A 17,863-nucleotide genomic window follows, 5' to 3' on the forward strand; every position below is an offset into this window, starting at 1 on the left:
GTGTCAGATTTTATTTTGGGGGGCTCCAAAATCACTGCAGATGGTGATTGCAGCCATGAAATTAAAAGACACTTAACCCTTAGAAGGAAAGTTATGACCAACCTAGATAGCATATTAAAAAGCAGAGACATTACTTTGCCAACAAAATCCATCTAGTCAAGGCTATGGTTTTTCCAATGGTCATGTATGGATGTGAGAGTTGGACTGTGAAGAAAGCTGAGCGCCGAAGAATTGATGCCTTTGAACTGTGGTGTTGGGGAAGACTCTTGAGAGTCCCTTGGACTGCAAGGAGATCCAACCAGTCCATCCTAAAGGAGATCAGTCCTGGGTGTTCATTGGAAGGACTGATGCTGAGGCTGAAGCTCCAATACTTTGGCCACCTCATGTGAAGAGTTGACTCATTGGAAAAGACCCTGATGCTGGGAGGGATTGGGGGCAGGAAGAGAAGGGGACGACAGAGGATTAGATGGCTGGATGGCATCACCAACTCGATGCACATGAGTTTGGGTGAACTCTGGGAGTTGGTGATGGACAGGGAGGCCTGGCATGCTGCGATTCATGGGGTCACAAAGAGTCAGACACGACTGAGCCATTGAACTGAACTGAACTGAACTGAGGGGAACTAAAATCCCACATCCCTTGCCGTGGAACAACAACAACAAAATACTAGTCAATGAGAATCTCTTCCTCAGGAAATTGGCATTTAGATTGAGTGTGTTTATGTGTGTGTGTGTGTGTGTGTGTGTGTGTGTGAGAGAGAGAGAGAGAGAGAAAGAGGAAGAAACTGTAAACTGTTCTTATGAGAGGCAAGCTAGCTCCCTGGGTAATGTTCTGATGCATTCCACATGTCACTTGCCCTGCAACCTTAGATAAGCTACTTAACCCTCCCTAGTCTCGGTTTTTCATGTATAAAATGGGCACGATAATAATGCCCCCTCATAAGGCTTATGTGAGGATTATGAATAGATTACATCAAGTTACGAGAACATGCCTGGCACACAGTAAGCGCTCAGTAAGGATAGCAATTATCTGCTTAAGCTAATTTAAGAAGGACAGGGAAGATTGCGCTGCAGTCCATGGGGTTTGCAAACAGTCTGACATGACTTAGTGACTGAACAACAATAACAATTTAAGAAGAATACTGTTACATCCAATTGCTTTTTTAAATGAATTAATTTGGCTACATCAGGTCTTAGTTGCAGCATGTGGGATCTTTTGTTGCAGTACACAGATTCTCTAGTTGTGGCATTCAGGCTTAGTTGCTCTGAGACACATGGGATCTTAGTTCCCTCACCAGAGATCAAACCCGTGTCCCCTGCATCATTTCAAGGGGGATTCTTAACCAATGGACTGCCAGGGAAGTCCCAGGGATTTTCCTTGCATGGCAGGTGGAACTGGTGGGATGTAAGAATGGCACCGCCCCCATGAGGGTGATCCAGCCTTGGAGTGGGGCAATATTCATTAAAAAAATTTTTTTTTTGGCTGCTGTAACAGAGACCCAAATAATACTGATGGCTTAAATAAGCTGGGCATTTAAGAAGAATATGTATTTATTTGGCTGTGCTAGGTCTCAATCACAGCTCACAGGATCTTTAGTTGTGGTGTTCAGCATGTGGGATCTAGTTCCCTGACCAGGGATGGAACTCAGGCCCCCAACATTGGGAGCTCAGTCTTAGCTGCTGGACCACCAGGGAAGTCTTGAGATAGATATTTATTTTCTTTTGTAACAGTTCAAGTAGCAGCAACACAGTATGTTTGCTCCCTGGTCTCAGAGGGCCATGATCCTTCCAGTTTGCTGCTCAGTTGTTCAGATGGTATGAACCACCCAGTCCAAGCTGATCCACTCATATCTTCATTCTAATCAACCCAAGGCAAAAAAAGGCAGGAGAGGACACACCCCTTCTCTTTAAGGGCAGAGCCTGGAATGTACCCACATCCTTTCCCTTTACAACTCATTGGCTGAGACTTAGTCATATGACCACATTTCACTGCAAGGGAGACTGGAAATGCAGTTGTTACTCTGGGTAGCCAGCTGAGCCAGCTGAAAAATCAGTATTTCTGTAACCATAGGAGAAGGTGATTGGATTTAGGGAGTCAATGGACAGTCTCATTCTCAGAGCAAATCAGAGGCAAGAGACTGTTACAAAGTCCTGGTGACATCTTTTGAGTCCCTGGATCCAACAGTGCCTGAAGCTGGCCCCATGGAACTTTCCAATTACAGGGGCATTCATTTCTGTTTTTTTGCCCATTCCTGTTTGAATTGGGGTTTTGAACACTTGAAAAAGCAAGAACCCTTATTAATACAGTTAGATATAAAGCCCATAGTTGATGTCTAGCAGAGTGGGAGTTCATAACTGGGTATTGTTGTTGCTGATGTTGTTATGATTGTTTTTCACATGATGATGTTATTTGCCTCAAGTTCTGATGGAATTTCATTTCTTCCCTCTTCCATATACCCAGCAGGAAAGAATTATATTACCCCAACAATGTTGAGGGACAGAGTCCTGAACCCTCTGTTTGTGACAGAACCCCACTCCCACCCCATGCTGGTGTCAGCCGTGCCTCACTCAACCCCTTTCTTAGGGCTCTTAGTTTTTCTTTTCTGATTTTTATTTATTTTTGGATGTGCTGGGTCTTCATTGCTGCACAGGATTTCCTTTAAGCAGCAGGCAGGGGGCTACTCTTTAGCTACGGCGTGCAGGTTTCTCGTCATGGCGGCTTCTCTTGTTGTGGAACACAGGCTCTAGAGCTTGAAGACTTCAGAGTTGCAGCACACGGGCTCAGGAGTCGTGGTCCCCAGGCTCTAAAGCACAGGCTCAATAGTTGTGGCACACGGGCTTAGTTGCTCCACAGCATGTGGGATCTTCCCAGACCAGGGATGGATCCCGTGTCTCCTGTGTTGGCAGGCGGGTTCTTTACTACTGAGCCACCAGGGAAACCCTTCTTTTCTTATTTAAATTTTTATCCTAATGAAGAGTAGACTTGGGGCACAGGCACAGAACAAACAAGCCTGACTCCTGTTTTATAACTTTGGTCACTATTTTCACCCATTGTTGTCACTTTTGGTGTGTCTCCAATAGTTACAAGGTTTCTCTGGGGGAGGGTCTGACCCCTGACACCCCACCCCTTTCTGTAAGATGAAGCTCTCCACCAGCCAACCTCATGGGCTGGTGTCTTTGGAACAGGGATCTGGTGCCAAGAGGGTCAGAGCGGTGAGGTCCAATAAAATTGGGGGGGTTACAGGGTATGGAGCACAATGACCTCTACTGGGGAATTGGAGTTTTTCATAGAGGAGCCCCCTCCCCACCTCCTGGTTATAGAAGCCAGACCCCTTGCTGCCCATGAGGCCCATATCCTGGAGGAGTGGATAGGGAGACTGAGGTTGTATGCTGGGCCCCCTCCTTCCGCCGCAGCACGAAGTCTCCAGGGGTGGCTGGGCTCATGGCATAGAACACGTTGGCGTTGTCAGGAATCAGGAGCTCTGGCCAAGCATGGAGAAGATGGTGAAAAGCTCACACAATCTGGCACTTCCCCCACAAAGGACCTAGGGAACCTTCTACCACTCACCACGCAACCTGAACAATCTTGGATCCCTTCAGCGAGTGCTAAGCCAACCTCATTCCCCTCTCATTGGAAATCTAGACAAGTTCCCACTCCAAGCCTGCACAACCTCATGTCTCCCCCACTGTGAACCTGGGCAACCTCCTCCTATTCCCCTGGAGTCTAGACAACCTGCACTAGAAGCTTGAGCAAAGTCAGGCCTCCCACCCCAATCAACGTCCTGCTCACCCCACCCTCCCCCCTGCAGCCAACTCCCAGCCAAGTTCATGCTGCTCTAGGACATGAACTTGGACAACTTCAGACTTCCCACTTCCAGCCTGTACAACCCTCACACTTGTCATGTGAACACCCTCATATATCCCTTTAGCATGTCAGTCTTTTTTTTCTTTTTTTCCTTTTGGCTGCATCACACAGCTTGCAGGATCTTAGTTCCCCAACCAGGGATCAAACCCAGGCCCCCAGCAGTGAAAGCGTGGAGTCCTAATCACTGGACTGCCAGGGAATTCCCTAGCATGTCAATGTCTTGCCTCTCCCTCCTTTATATACATATTTGTCATTTCTTAAAACGTTTAATTGAAGTGCAGTTGATTTACGATGTGTTGTTAATTTCTCCTGTACAGCAAAGTGACTCAGCTATTCATACATATATATGTATGTGAAAAAAGTGAAACTGTTAGTCGCTTAGTTGTGTGGCAGCCCTGTGGACTGTAGCCTGCCAGGCTCCTCTGTCCATGGGATTCTCCAAGCAAGAATACTGGAGTGGGTTGCCATTCCCTTCTCCAGGGGATCTTCCCAACCCAGATTGAACCCTGGTCTCTTGCACTGAGGCAGATTCTTTACCATCTGAGCCAACAGGGAAGCCCACATATATGCTTTTACATTTTCTTTTCAATTATGGTTTGTCACAGGATATTCAATATAGTTCCCTGTTACCTCTCTCCCTTTAAAAGCAGACAACTTTCTACTCACTTTACATTGAACAATCTCGTTTCCTACCCTGAATTTCAGTACCACGTGGCCCTCTCCCATGCCAAGTTCAAGTAACTTCAGAGTCCCCAATACCAAACTTGGACAAACTCATTTCGCCTCAGATTCAAGCCCAGACCCCCCCTTCAGTCTTGTGCTCCATCAAGTTGAGCCCAAACAACCTCACAATTCTACAAAGCGAAACCCAGATGACCTTCTATACTCCTTCTCCCACTGGTTTCCAGATAATCTCATTTCCCTATAAATCCTAGGAAGACCCTTTTGGTGCCCCCTTCCCTCACACTGAGCTAGGACAACCTCATGATCCCACCTAAGGAAGGCATCAATATTTTTCTGCCTCGTAACCCCACCCTGCTGCATCTCACCCCTACTAGGTTCCAGAACCACCCTGGTCAGCCTGCCATCCTCCCCAGCCAACTGCCCCTTAGCCCAGGCTCCAAGCTGTCCTTACTCACCTCTGTCCCCAGGAAGGACTTGGAAGAGCTGATAGTCCTGGACCCAGGGCTCGGCCACATTGTGTTTTTCCAAGGCTCGCTGGACCACGGTGGGGGCCTTGTCCTGACTAGTGAGCTGCAAAGAGAGGCTGGGAGGTAAGGGATGACCATCCAAGCCCCAAGGGCAGGGCTGTCCCCAGCAGGTCTCAGGCTCAGCTCCTCACCAAGATGCTCCGATACAGATTGCCATGGTCATTGTCGATGCTGACCCGGATGACGCGGGCCTCTGAGCCCTGCTGCCCAGGGAGGGAGATACGAGGGCCACTCAAGGGTAGGGCCAGGGACCAGGGGCCTGGCAGGTCCGGGCTCAGGGGCAGCTGTGGACAGAGGGGGTGGGGGCTGAGTGGGGAGAGAGTGAGGCCCCTCCCTCATTGTATTCAACACATCTTCCTGCATACCCTGAGCCTGGGGATGTGCAATTAGGGTATCTATGCCATCCCATCACATACAGACCTTCATACTGTTACAGGAATTCACACATGACTTGTGTTCACACACAAGAAACCCCATGTAATCTGAGGGCAGCGAGTGCCCACGTTTGCTCACAATTGTTGGATGGGCACAAGCCCATGAACACCAGGAGCCCTGCACAGGCCCATGGATACTATGGCTATTCATGCCAGCATTTCCCCTCCAGGTATGCAAATTCCTGTGTTTGTGCTAAATTGAGTCCAACTCTTTGCGACCCTATGGACCATAGCCCACCAGGCTCCTCTGTCCATGGGATTCTCCAGGCAAGAAGACTGGAGTGGGTTGCCATGCCTTTCTCCAGGGGATCTTCCTGACCCAGGAATTGAACATATGTCTCATGTGTTTCCTGCATCGCAAGTGGATTCTTTACTGCTGAGCCACCAGGGAAGCCCTTTCCTGGGAAAACACATATCCTTACAAAAGTAGTGACTGCCACCCAGAGTGCCTTGTGGGTAAGTGGAAGCTCTTGTCCAGATCTGAGTGTAAGTGACGGACAGTCCCTTAAGTGGGTCCATAGAGATGCATGCAGTTTTCCAGACATATGCTCAGAATGCTGAGTCAACTGTGTTCACGGTCTCCTATGCACATACTTGGCTGTGAAATCCTGTGTGCGCACGCACACACACACACACACAAAACAGCCCTGGGTGCCCGCAGTCCCACATGTACACATAGTCTTGGTACCTTGGTGCTGGGGCTCTGGGGCCCTGGAGAGGCTGGAGGACTGCCTGTAGGAGGGTCCTTGGTTCTAGGACTGGATGGAGGGGATGCTGGGGACAGACTGGGGGAGACACAGAATCTGAAGTGGGGTGGCTGCCCTGAACTCTGAGCCCTCTCCAGTTCCTTCATCAGATGGGATGCTCACCTTGAGGTGGAGGATGAGGGATCCCCAGGACTTCCACCAGGGGATGAAACTCTCTCCCGGGACAGCTTCCTGAAAATAGGGAACGGGATGAGGCAAAGACCAAACACAGACCCTGGAGCAGATCCCATCCCTGTGCACGTCACCCGCCACATACTCCCTGCAACTCACGCACTGAGGCGCTTGGTCAGGCTGATTTGCCGTCGGATGCATGGGGAGCTGGGGCAGGAGGAGGCTGGTGGCTCAATGACCCGGGAGATGCGGTAGCTGAAGGGTCAAGAAGTAGATGGATGGGTGGGTTGAGAAATGAATTAGATTCAGTTAGGAGCTGGGTTTTGGGTGTGTGTGTGGGTAGAGGGAGGGTACAGCCAGGAATTAGGCACCCAATGTCAAGATCAGGGTAATAAATGTGGATATTACAGTTTCAGGGTCTTATCAGTGATTAGATGAGATGGCTTGGTTAGCAGGACACACAGGGATTCACAGAGTGGGACTGAGGAGTCAAATTGGGTCAAGGATAGAGTTCAAGGTCAGATAATCACTGGGGTCAATGATTAGGGTCATGGATTCAATCAAATGAGTTGGTACAGTTGAATTGGGGTCAACTGCCTGGGGGTCATAAGTCAGATATATGTCAAAGTTGGAGTCAGTTGCTCAGAACTGGGGGTCAGTGGTTGGCCTCAGAGAGTCAGAGGTGGGTCACGGGTCAGATGGGGCCAGAGGTAGGGAAGAGAAAAGATAGGATGGTTGAGCGGAACAGCTGGCTACACATTAAACGCTGAAGTCCAAAAGTCAGACAAGGGCTTCCCTGATGGCTCAGTGGTAAAGAATCTGCCTGCCAATGCAGGAGACACTGGTTCCATCCTTGGTCTGGGAAGATCCCACAGGCTGTGGAACAACTAAGCCCAGGCATCACAACTACTGACCCTGTGCTCTAGTCCAGGAGCCACAACTACTGAAGCCCGTGTGCCTAGAGCCCATGCTCCACAGCAAAAGAAGCCAGTACAATGAGAACTCGGTGCGCCAGAAAGAGTAACCACACTCACTGCAACTACAGAAAAGCCCGAGCAGCCATGACCATCCAGCACAGCCAAAAATAAAGAAAGTGACTTTTTAAAAAAGAAAGAAAAGAAAGTCAGATGAGGTCGAAGTTTGGGGTCAGAGGGCAACTGGGGCCCTCGGCTGGGCTGGAGACAATGTCAGGTGACAGGCTGGCAGGGGGGTGAGGTGAAGGCTCAGGAGGGGATCTGAGGAGGAGCTGGGGAGGCGCATGGGGTGTGCAGATCCGGGGTGTCACCCAGGATCAGTGGCAGGGTTGGAGGGGTGCTGTCAGGGCAGGCCACAAGTTGTTACCTCTGCTCCTCGCTGAGCTTGTGCTGGGCACGCAGGGCGGCCAGGATGGGCGGGTGGGGGCTCAGGCAGTAGCTCTGACAGCGTCTCTGCAGCTGCTGGATGCGGGCCAGGATCTCCCACTCCTGAAGGGGCAGCCTCTGAGACCTCCGCCCATGCTCTGCCCCAACCCTGGACCCCCTCCCCACCTCCACCCCTGACCACCACAGCTCCCCCTTACCTTTCTCCTCTTCTCAAAGTTGATGAGATCCCCCTGGGGACAAACTTTGTCTGAACTGGAGACAGTTCAGACTCCAAGGTCAGGGATTGAAGATCAAGGTCAGGGGCCGGGATATCAGGAACCCCATGCACTAAGGGAGCTGGGGTCAGGGAGCATGGGCAAGGTCAAGGGTGAGAGGTCAGGAAGCTCACTGTGCTGAGGGTAAGGAGTCAAGAGTCAGGGCTCAGACCTTCAGCATATCCGGCAGGGCGGTATCCAGCATTACCAGGTCCGTGAGAAAGGTGCCAAGGTAGGGGATGGGGCCTGGGGGCAGTTTCTGTGGCCCCCAGAGCTCCAGTCACCCTTAGGCATCAGTGACCCCATCAGGCTCCACCCCCTGCCCCAGCATCCCACTTGTCTCTCATTTCAAACCACATCACTCACCGAAGACGGGCTTCCTGTGGGGGCATCCCCTTCTTGGAGCCCTTGAGTTGCCTCCTGGAAACAGTGAGAGACTTTATTTTCTTAGGCTCCAAAATCACTGCAGATGGTGACTGCAGCCATGAAATGAAAAGACGCTTGCTCCTTGGAAGAAAAGCTATGACAAACCTAGACAGCATATTAAAAAGCAGAGACATTACTTTGCCAACAAAGGTCCATCTAGTCAAAGCTGTGGTTTTTCCAGTAGTCATATATGGATGTGAGAGTTGGCCCATAAAGAAAGCTGAGCGCCAAAGAACTGATGCTTTTTAACTGTGGTGTTAGAGAAGACTCTTGAGAGTCCCTTGGACTGCAGGGAGATCAAACCAGTCAATCCTAAAGGAAATCAGTCCTGAATATTCATTGGAAGGACTGATGCTGAAGCTGAAGCTCCAATGCTTTGGCCACCTGATGCTAAGAACTGACTCATTAGAAAAGACCCTGGTGCTGGGGAAGATTGAAGGCAGGAGAAGGGGATGACAGAGGATGAGATGGTTGGATGGCATCACTGACTCGATGGACATGAGTTTGAGCAAGCTCTGGGAGTTGGTGATGGACAGGGAAGCCTGGCGTGTTGCAGTCCATGGGGTCACAAAGAGTTGGACGTGACTGAGTGACTGAACTAACTGAGGGGGAGGAGAAGGACTGAGCAGTCCTGGGGTCTTTTTGACCCCTCCCTCAGGGAAGATATCTCCATCACAGCCATACCCAAGGGAAAGTGAACAGGGAGGAGGAGAGAGCAAATAAGCAGCAGGGGGCAGGCCCTACAGGAGATGATGAGAGATGGGGCTTGTGGATGTCGAGGACTCCAAGGCTGGCCTATAACACAGGTGAGAGTCCTTGTGACCCCTCCCAAGCAATGCCCTGAACTTTGCCTTCACAGCATTGTTCTGCCTGGTAATTAGTGATATAATTGCTGGGGCAATTACTAAATTGTGTGTGACCCATCTGGGGCCTGAAGCCCTCCAAGGGGAGGAAAGTGTGTTTGTGTCTTCGTGGCTGAGCCTCCTGGCAACTGCCTGGCACTTAACGCAGAGTTCCTTGAGCTCTCATCCTTATTTGAGACCTGTGTTCATTTATTTACTGATCACCTACTCTGGGCCAGGCACTGTTTGGAGTGCTGGGGAGGCAGCAGTGAACAAAACAGACGAAATTTCTGGCCTCATAGAGCAGACATCAGCCATGGCGAAACAGCAACAACCAAGTTAGATGTGTAATCTAAGGACAGGCAGAGATAAGGGCAATGGGGGCAGAGTGGAGGTGTGGGGGATATAGGGAGGGCCTCTCAGAGGTGGAAACACTGGGGGAGACACCTGCAGAGGGTGCCAAGAACGTTCTTGGCAAAAGAACAGACTTCCAGTGCCATCTATTCTGCATTTTTTTGACTGTGCTGCAGTATGTGTGATCTTAGTTCCCCGACCAGGAATCGAACCCATGTCCCCTGCATCAGGAACTCAGAGTCTTAACCACTGGACCACCAGGGAAGTCTCTATTCTGGATTCACCCCCAAGAACCAGCACCTAATTGCAGTCAGAACCTCAATCTTGCCTGCAGTAAGTCAGACTCATTGGCACACTTTTTTTGTTTGTTTTGTTTTGCTTATCAAAGTCAAGTCCTTGGCACAATTTTTTTTTCCCACTCTTTGCTGTGACTCTGACCTTCTGTGACCTTTTCACTGTAGCTTCTGGTATTTGTTGAATGAGTAAATAAGGCAGCCATCAAGTGTGAGCTCTGATGAGGGCAGCAGAGGCAGCAAAAACACAGGGCTGCCTACAAACAGGAGGAAGGCCATTCTCGAGAGGTATGGGAAAGGACGCTGAGTGTTATGACAACGAAAAGCAATGGCCCTTTCCTGGGCCTGGGATCTGTGGGGGCCCTCACCCATCTGTACCTGGGAGAGAATCTCTCTGCTGCTCAGATGGTTGTTCTCATCGGAGAAAATTTGGGCAAGTTTCCTGAAAGTGGATAATGGTTCCCTGAGGAGGAGAGGAGAGGAGTCACGGGTGGCCATGGGAAGAGTCAGAGCAGGGATGCGGTGGGCAAGAGGTCTCACCCCAGCACCCCCACCCCCAGTCCCTGGTCACCGGCTCACGGCGCCCCAGCTGCGCTTCAGCCTGTAGATGGGGTTAGACTGCAGGGCGGACAGGATGGCACGCAGGGAGGAGAAGTTCCGCAGTTCCCGGCAGCGCTGGGGAGCGGGGTGGAGGGGGTGCTGGTCACACCTCAAACCTGCCTGATCCCCATGTATGATCCACCTTTGATCCCGTGACTTGTGACCCCAGGTCAAACCCTTACATGTCGCCCCACATCTGACAAGCTACCCGGATTCAGCCTCCTCCCCCCCTTACCTCTCCGTACCCTTTGCCTGACCTTGGCTTTCCGTGTCCCCACTCCTTACTTCTCCCTGGGCCCTAGACAGACCCATAGCATCTCTCTAGTTCCAGACTCCTCATCCTTAACCTAAGTCTCACTCCAGGTGTCAACCTCTAGTCCCCTTGCCTTGCCACGCCCCCACTCCCTTTCCTGGGCCCCAGTTCTACTCTTCCCCTCTACCCAGAGGCTCCTGCCCCACCTCCACCCAGGCTCTTTCAAGACATCCACCTCCTTTTCTTGGCTTGGTACCAAGCCTATTCCTCCCCCAGTACCCCCATCCCATCCTTGTGGTGGTTTAGTCGCTCACTCCTGTCTGCCTCTTTGTGACCCCATGGACTGTAGCCTGCCAGGCTCCTCTGTCCATGGGGGTTCTTCAGGCAAGAATACTGGAGTGGATTGCCATTTTCTTCTCCAGGGTATCTTTCCCACCCAGGAGCCGAGCCAGGGTCTCCTGCACTGCATGGAGATTGAGCTACAATGAAGCCCATAAAACTGAGCTACAATAGAAGCCCATCATCCCATCCTTATTATTCCTTAACCAGCACGGAGTATTCTCGGCCACTCTTGAGAGTCCCTTGGACTTCAAGGAGGTCAAACCAGTGAGTCTTGAAGGAAATCAGTCCTGAATTCATTGAAAAGACTGATGCTGAAGCTACAATATCTGGGTCACCTGATGCAAAGAACTGACTCATTAGAAAAGACCCTGGTGCTGAGAAGATTGAAGACAGAAGAAGGGGACAACAGAAGATGAGATGAGCAAGCTCAGGGAGTTGGTGATGGACAGGAAAGCCTGGCGTGCTGCATTCCATGGGGTCGCAAAGAGTCGGACACGACTGAGCGACTGAACTGAACTGAATCCTCCGCGGCTCAAGGCCACGTGCTGGACTTTCCCTTAGGTACCTCCCAGCCTCAACCCTCCACTTACCCAGAGACCCGTCCTTGGCCTTCCGCCCGCCCCCAGCCTCTCTCACTGAGCCTAGGCCCCGCGCATGCCCTGACCCCACGCTCCCGCCAGAGATGCACCTGAGCTATGCGGATCCACTTCTCCAGCCGCTGCGCCCTCTGCGGGGCGGCCAGGCCCGGTTCCCCGAGCACTGAGCCCAGCACGCAGCCGGTCACTGTGTTGAACTGGGTCACGGTGGCGCGCACAGTGGGGGCGATGCTTGTGGCCCCCGGCCGGTCTCGCTGCGACCACACGGAGCCCAGGCACTCGAAGGGCCGCAGGCGCGAGAAGAGCTCCTGAGCAAGGGGTGGAGGAGGGTGGAATCTGAGTTCATAGGGACCTCCCCTAACTCCTCCTCCCTCCCCCACCCGCTACCGTCCCCTATCCCAGCCCCTGCGCGAGCGGGCCGGCTCTGATACTCACCACGTCCATAAGGGTCAGCTGCTCCGCCACGTCGTCTACACTGAAGTCCAGAAGCTCAGGGCCTTCCCACACGAGGCCCTCCTCGTCTTCCAGGCAGCCCACCGGGGAGTCTGGGCAGAGGATCTGGGCAGTCCCAGGGGGTCCTGAGGGAGCACTGACTAGGTGAGCTTAAATGCTCAGTCTGACGGTAGGCCACCAAGCTCCTCTGTCCATGGGATTCTCCAGGAAAGAATACTGGAGTGGGCAGCCATTCCCTTCTTCAGGAGATGTTCCCCACCCAGGGATCGAACCCTTGTCTCTTACATCTCCTGCATTGGCAGGCAGAGTCTTTACCATTGCGCCACCAGGAAAGCCCAACCTTGTGGTTAAGGGAAGGTTAAGACATTGTCTTAATGTCCCAAGTTCGAATCCAAATTGATCCACTGGGCTAGCTGTGTGAATTAAAACAAGCCTTTAACCTCTCTGTGCCTTAGTTTCCTCATCTGGATTTATTTTTTCAGTGTCCAAGTGTGAAAACATTAATTCATTATTAATGCATCAAAAGTATGGATTTAAAAAAATCAAATGAGATCACGGATACCAGACTTCTATAAAGTACTCAATAAATATGAATTACTTTTCTCAAGGTGGTGGTGGGGGAGGGGCGTGGTCAATGGTGGCGCCCCCTAGGGGACACTTTGGAAATCCAGACATGCATAGTGAAGAATCCTAATACCCAGCCTCCAAATGTCCCTCCAAATTTGTGTCCTTAAAAAACCTATTTACAATAATCTGCACCTAGAACCCAACTATCTTGTTCTTGTTGCTATTTAGTCTCTCAGTCGTGTCCAACTCTTCTGTAACCCCGTGGACCATAGCCTGCCAGGCTCCTTTTGCCCATGGGATTTCCCAGGCAAGAATATTGGAGTGGGTTGCCATTTCCTTCTCCAGGGTATCTTCCCAACCCAGGGGTTGAACCTGTGTCTCCTGAATTGGCAGACGGATTCTTTACTATCGAGCCGCCTGGGAAACCCAGTCTTGCTCTTGAACACTAATTATTTTGGCTCCAGGAATGCAAGGACTGTAAGAGCTTGGACTTTGTTTTATATGGAAATTGCACGTGTTGTTCACCGTTTTGGAAATCGATGTCACTAACATCTGCTACAGCATCTTTGTCACTGGTGCACTCCCCTGCGTTAGTCTGTGGTTTCCATGTTCACTGTGATGCTACAGCAGGTGAAGGCACTGGACAACTTCATTATGTCTTCTGATGAGGCGTGCCCAGACACTGACATACCAACACCATTGTGTAAATTGCTTTTGTCTTATTTCTCCTTCCTATTACCATTGCAATATATTATTATTTTTAAGTTCATTTGATTATCTGTCTTTAATTTAATATTAGGACAGGTGGTATTGCAAAATATTAGTTTTTAAAAGTGAGCATAGGAGGGACTTCCCTGGTGGTCCAATGGCTAAGATTCTGCACTCTCAATGCAGGGGTCTGTGTTCAATCTCTGGTCAGAGAACAAGATCCTACATGCCTCAACTAAGAGTTCATCTGACACAACTAAATATCTCGCATGCCCCAAGGAAGATTGAAGATTCTGCGTGCCACAACTAAGACCCTGTGCAGCCAAATAAATAAATATTTTAAAATGGATAATTGTTGAAAATGAGTGAGGGGTGTGTAAGTGTTCTTTACACTACTTCTCTCTATTTCTGTATGTGTTTGAAATCATGGTAAAAAGTAACCCCCAAATAAAGATGTTAAAGTTCCCAGAGCCTGGCATACAGCTGGCATTCAATAAATGCTCATTTTTCTTCTCTGATCTCAAATACTCACAGTTTAGGGTAGCCTTTTCAATAGAATTTTTTTGCAGTGGTGAAAATATTTTCTATCTGTGCTGCCCAATGTGGTTACTGAGCACTAGAAATGTGGCTAGTGTGACCAAAGAACTGATTCTAATTTTTATTTAATGTTAATTAACTTCAATTTCAATAGCCACATGGGGCTAGTGGCTACCTCACTAGTCTGTGCAGCTTGGATGACTTGGAATAAGCTGGAGAAATCTTGAAGGCAAAGGAAGAAAGATATTTAGTAACCAAAAGAGAAGCCGAAGGGATAAAACATATTTAAATAGCTGAAACTTTGTCTCTAGGGGAGAGAAGTGGCTGCTACTTTGTAAAGCAGAGAGAAATATGGCCAGATTAGTCTAAAGATTAAAGAATGGATTAAGGTTATGAAGCTTTTGTGATAGGGATCAGATCAAACACAGATGGGTGAAAGATGATATTTTATAGGCAGGATGCAATTATTCAATAAATAAATCCATCTTGTAACTGACTCTGGGGACAGAGTTGGGGACACGACCAATGGATTCTATGAAGAATAATAAGGCAGGTAAGAGGACTCAGAGTGGGAGGCTCTATTTGTTGGGAAGAGATCTGAGAATGCACATCTGAGCAGGTGACAATTGAACAAAGGTTTGAATGAAGTATGTGGATATTTTTCCTTCCTTCCAAAGCTCTCTACAACAGAGGTTGGCAAGCTCAGCATGTGGGATCTTAGTTCCCTGACCAGGGATTGAACCTGCCTCTTTGCACAGAAGTGCAATGTATTAACCACTGGACCTCCTGGAAATTCTTGGCAAACTTTTCTATTAAAGGCCAGATAGTTTGCTGACATCCAACAGTAATGAAAATAATACTATTTGCCAAGCCTTCATTGGGCTTCCCTGGTGGCTCAGACAGTAAAGAATCTGCCTGCAAAGCCCTCATTACTTATTTATTTGTCTACTAATTGTCTTCCCCAGGGAACAGGGAGCTCCTATCCACAGTTTATTTGTCGAATGAATGAAGAAGCCAATGTGGTAAGTACTGTCATTGCCCCCATTCTGAAGATAAGGAAACAGGCTCAGAGAGGTGAAGTGACTTATTCGAGGTCGCACAGTCAGCAAATGGCAGAACTGGGATTTGAACCCAGGTCTCTGTGGCTCTTAAGGCAAGTAGCAATAGGATGATTTGTAGCCAAAAACACAAGATATCCCAACCCCATGAAAGAATATCTTTATAGCTGTCATGTGTTGAGTGGGGGAGGTGAGGGATAAATGACAATACTGGGTTATTATCCCCATTTTACAGGTGGCGAAACTGAGGCTCAGACAGGGCTAAGGACCCTGCCCAAGATCTGTAGATCTTCCAGAGGGGAGAATATCCCTGGGGGAAGGAGAATGCCTGCTCAGGACACTATCACGCCCCCAGTCCGCTCACCTGCCCGTGTCTGGCACTGCTCCTCTTCCTCCTGCTCTGCCTTCGCCTCCTTCAGGAAATCTCCCAGCAGCTTTTCAGCCTCCTGGGCCTCAGCCCCTGATGGAGCTGCCCAGCCCAGAAAGTTGCAAACACTGCCTAGGTCCGAGTGGGCAGGGGGGTCCCAGAAATCCTGAGGGTGGTCCCGCAGCCATAAGCCCAGCACTGACACCACAGCCCTGGCCAAGAGGGGTGGGACCTCAGAGCCCATCCCACAGTTGCAGACTCCCGGATCTCCTTCATTTCAGATCCGATCTTTGACCTCTGCCCTCCCCCTCCCCCACCCTATTGGAGGCAAACCTCAAGTTCTTGTTGAAAGTCAGATCTCTTCCTTCTGTTTTCTTGATTTCCACCCTGGAAAGACACCCCCACACCCAAATCAGGTGAAGAAGGGAGGGGCTGGAGAGGACTTAGGAGGAAGGTTCTGGAGGGGAGGAGGAGGGCTCCACAGAGAGTAGATCGAGCATCCAGGTGACAGTCTGGGGTGGGCACTGGAGAATCTCCCGTTGGTACTGACCCGGGCGGGAGTGGCGGCGCCGGTGGTGGCAGGAGGAGGCCCAGCACGCGGCCAGTAGGCACGAAGGCCCGGTGGGTGGCCAGAAAGGCGGGCACGAAGCCTGGGTCCTGCTCGGGATCTCCGGACACCAACTCCCTCACTAGCCGCTCCAGCCGCGCCGCCCTCAGCGCCCGCACCTTGCTGGTGCGGTAATCAAGGAAGGTGTCGGGCGCGGGGCTGAGGGCCTGCGGGCCAGGGGGACCGCAATGAGACACAGAGGAATGGGCCCCGGCACCCATCTCCAATGCGTCTTTGGGGACCACCACTTTTGCACCTGACCCTGTCTATTCCTGTGTACTCCCTTAGTTCATTATTATGTACCGTGCACAAACGGCACCCGAAACCCGCCCGCAACAGCCTCATCGCCCAGGCTACGCCCGCCCTCTGCTCTATTCACCTGGCACCCCCAACCCCCAAAGCCCCACCCCCATCCCTACCCCCAGGCTGCTCTCAGCTCTCCTGCCTCGCTTCACTGGCGCGTTCCCGTGCTCTCCGCCCCACCTTGCCCTGGCCCTGCCGCTTCTAAAGACCCCTCCTCCCTCTCCAGCTCCGCCCCACTAAACCTGGCTCACCTAAGCCCAGCCATCCAGTTTAGTCCCCAGGTCCTGCTGGGCACCGCGGTCTCACCTGGCCCCGCCTCCTCATCTACCCCACTCACCTGGCCGCCCCTAAACCCCCCTCCATCCTTACCAGGTCGGCTCTAAGCCCCGCCCCTCCTACGGGCCCCAGTCCCGCCCCTCCATTCAGCCCCGCCCTCACCTGGTCGCCTTCCGCTCCGCCCCAGCCTCCTACCGCTTCCTCACCTGGGTGACCCGGGGCCCTGCCCCCGGACTCGAACGCTGACTGCGCTGCCGCCGCAGGGAGACACTGTACACCGCGCCGTCCTCGGTCTCCTCTCCCCAGTCCTGCAGCGGCGCCTGGACACGGAGGCGGGCTCAGGACGCGGCGAAGGGAAGGGTCCCGGGACCACTGCCCACCTCTCCAGTGGACTCAAGCCTGGGCCCTCGTTTCATCCTCCCTTCCCTGCCCAGGCTCAGGGAAGTCCCTCGGCGCCGCCGGTACCCTCCTCTCTGGTCTTTGGAAGGATGGGGTGGCACTTTGGTGTCCAGTCGCACGGAGTCTGTCTATGATCTCTCCCATAGATGCTGTCAGAGACTCCCCCCGAAAAGGAACCAGCCATTTCACTGGGTCAGGGGCCCAGAGGCCCGAGGTAGGAACCCCCCAGGCTGTTCCAAGGAGCCTAATTTGTGGAGAGAGTCCAAGGGGACAGTTGGGAGCCTGGAGTTTCTGGACCCTGGGGTTGCCAGGGATGTAGGGTCCTGGGACTCCAGGTCCCCTTACCAGGGCGAGGTCCTTGCCCGCTGCTGTGCGCTCCATGGTCCGCGCTCGGCCCGCTCTGCTGCACTGCTGAGTGAGGCGGAAGGGCCAGCTGGGGAGCAGTGGCGGGGCACTGGGCCGGCGGGGCGGGGCGGGGCGGATGGGCCGTGCGGGGGCGGGGCGGAGTGGACCCACAGTTCTCCGACGCCCCTGCCGGACCCCAGCGCCCAACCCAGGCTCCTGGGAAGCGGCCCGGGTTCTCCCGATAAACGTGTGTGAATCTGAGCCCTGGAGAAAGGACACTCCCCACCAGGGGAGGGGTATTTTTTTGTGTTCCCATGTGTGGGGGAGTTAGTGTGCATAGCTAACACAGGGACAGGTCTGCGTCCTCTGGGGGGAGTACCCTTGCTCAGATGGGGAGGGCTGGTCTGCCCCAGGTTTGGCGGTATCTCGTTTCTCTGGAGGGGCGGAGGAGACCAATCTGTGTCCTGAACCCTTGGAGTCATCACTCCCGGGTCGGAGGCGGCTGAGGCTGTGGCCCTGGATTTGAGAGACAGCC

General features: G+C 51.8%; 1 protein-coding gene across 17 annotated transcripts; it reads right to left on the reverse strand.

Moving 5' to 3' along the window:
• Positions 1–1,532: 1,532 nt before the first annotated feature.
• Positions 1,533–17,400, reverse strand: RGL3 (ral guanine nucleotide dissociation stimulator like 3). 17 transcript variants are annotated; one of them, XM_086409434.1, is made up of 20 exons: positions 17,329–17,400; positions 16,791–16,904; positions 15,949–16,172; positions 15,732–15,785; positions 15,396–15,610; positions 12,144–12,286; positions 11,801–12,016; positions 10,489–10,592; positions 10,296–10,380; positions 8,369–8,422; positions 8,175–8,261; positions 7,946–7,978; positions 7,729–7,850; positions 6,547–6,642; positions 6,379–6,447; positions 6,198–6,294; positions 5,207–5,359; positions 5,004–5,118; positions 3,308–3,481; positions 2,589–2,894 (listed from the first exon to the last, which is right to left on the reverse strand). In XM_086409434.1, the coding sequence occupies exons 1-19, from the start codon at positions 17,362–17,364 to the stop codon at positions 3,315–3,317; spliced, it is 2,184 nt and encodes a 727-aa protein (XP_086265560.1). In that variant the 5' UTR covers positions 17,365–17,400; the 3' UTR covers positions 2,589–2,894; positions 3,308–3,314. The 17 variants fall into 17 exon arrangements, 11 of the variants coding, with proteins under 11 accessions (XP_086265563.1, XP_086265564.1, XP_086265568.1 ...); XM_086409437.1 differs by lacking the exon at positions 3,308–3,481 and having other exon boundaries at positions 1,533–2,894; XM_086409433.1 differs by having other exon boundaries at positions 1,693–3,481.
• Between the last annotated feature and the right edge of the window lie 463 nt (positions 17,401–17,863).

The sequence above is a fragment of the Bos grunniens genome, chromosome 7 (assembly GCF_055505025.1).
Source record: "Bos grunniens cultivar Pamir isolate PY7600 chromosome 7, Bosgru_T2T1.0, whole genome shotgun sequence".
NCBI classification, from domain to species: Eukaryota; Metazoa; Chordata; class Mammalia; order Artiodactyla; family Bovidae; genus Bos; species Bos grunniens.

Bases quoted from the DNA above. Each gene is read 5' to 3' on its own strand.
- RGL3 (XM_086409433.1), bottom strand. From the start codon at position 17,364: ATGGAGCGCACAGCAGCGGGCAAGGACCTCGCCCTG. The intron at 10,593-11,800 runs GTGCATCTCTGG...CCCGCTCCCCAG, and splicing joins AGTGGATCCGCATAGCTCAG to CGCTGCCGGGAACTGCGGAA. The intron at 7,851-7,945 runs GTAAGGGGGAGC...CTGCCCCTTCAG, and splicing joins ACTTTGAGAAGAGGAGAAAG to GAGTGGGAGATCCTGGCCCG.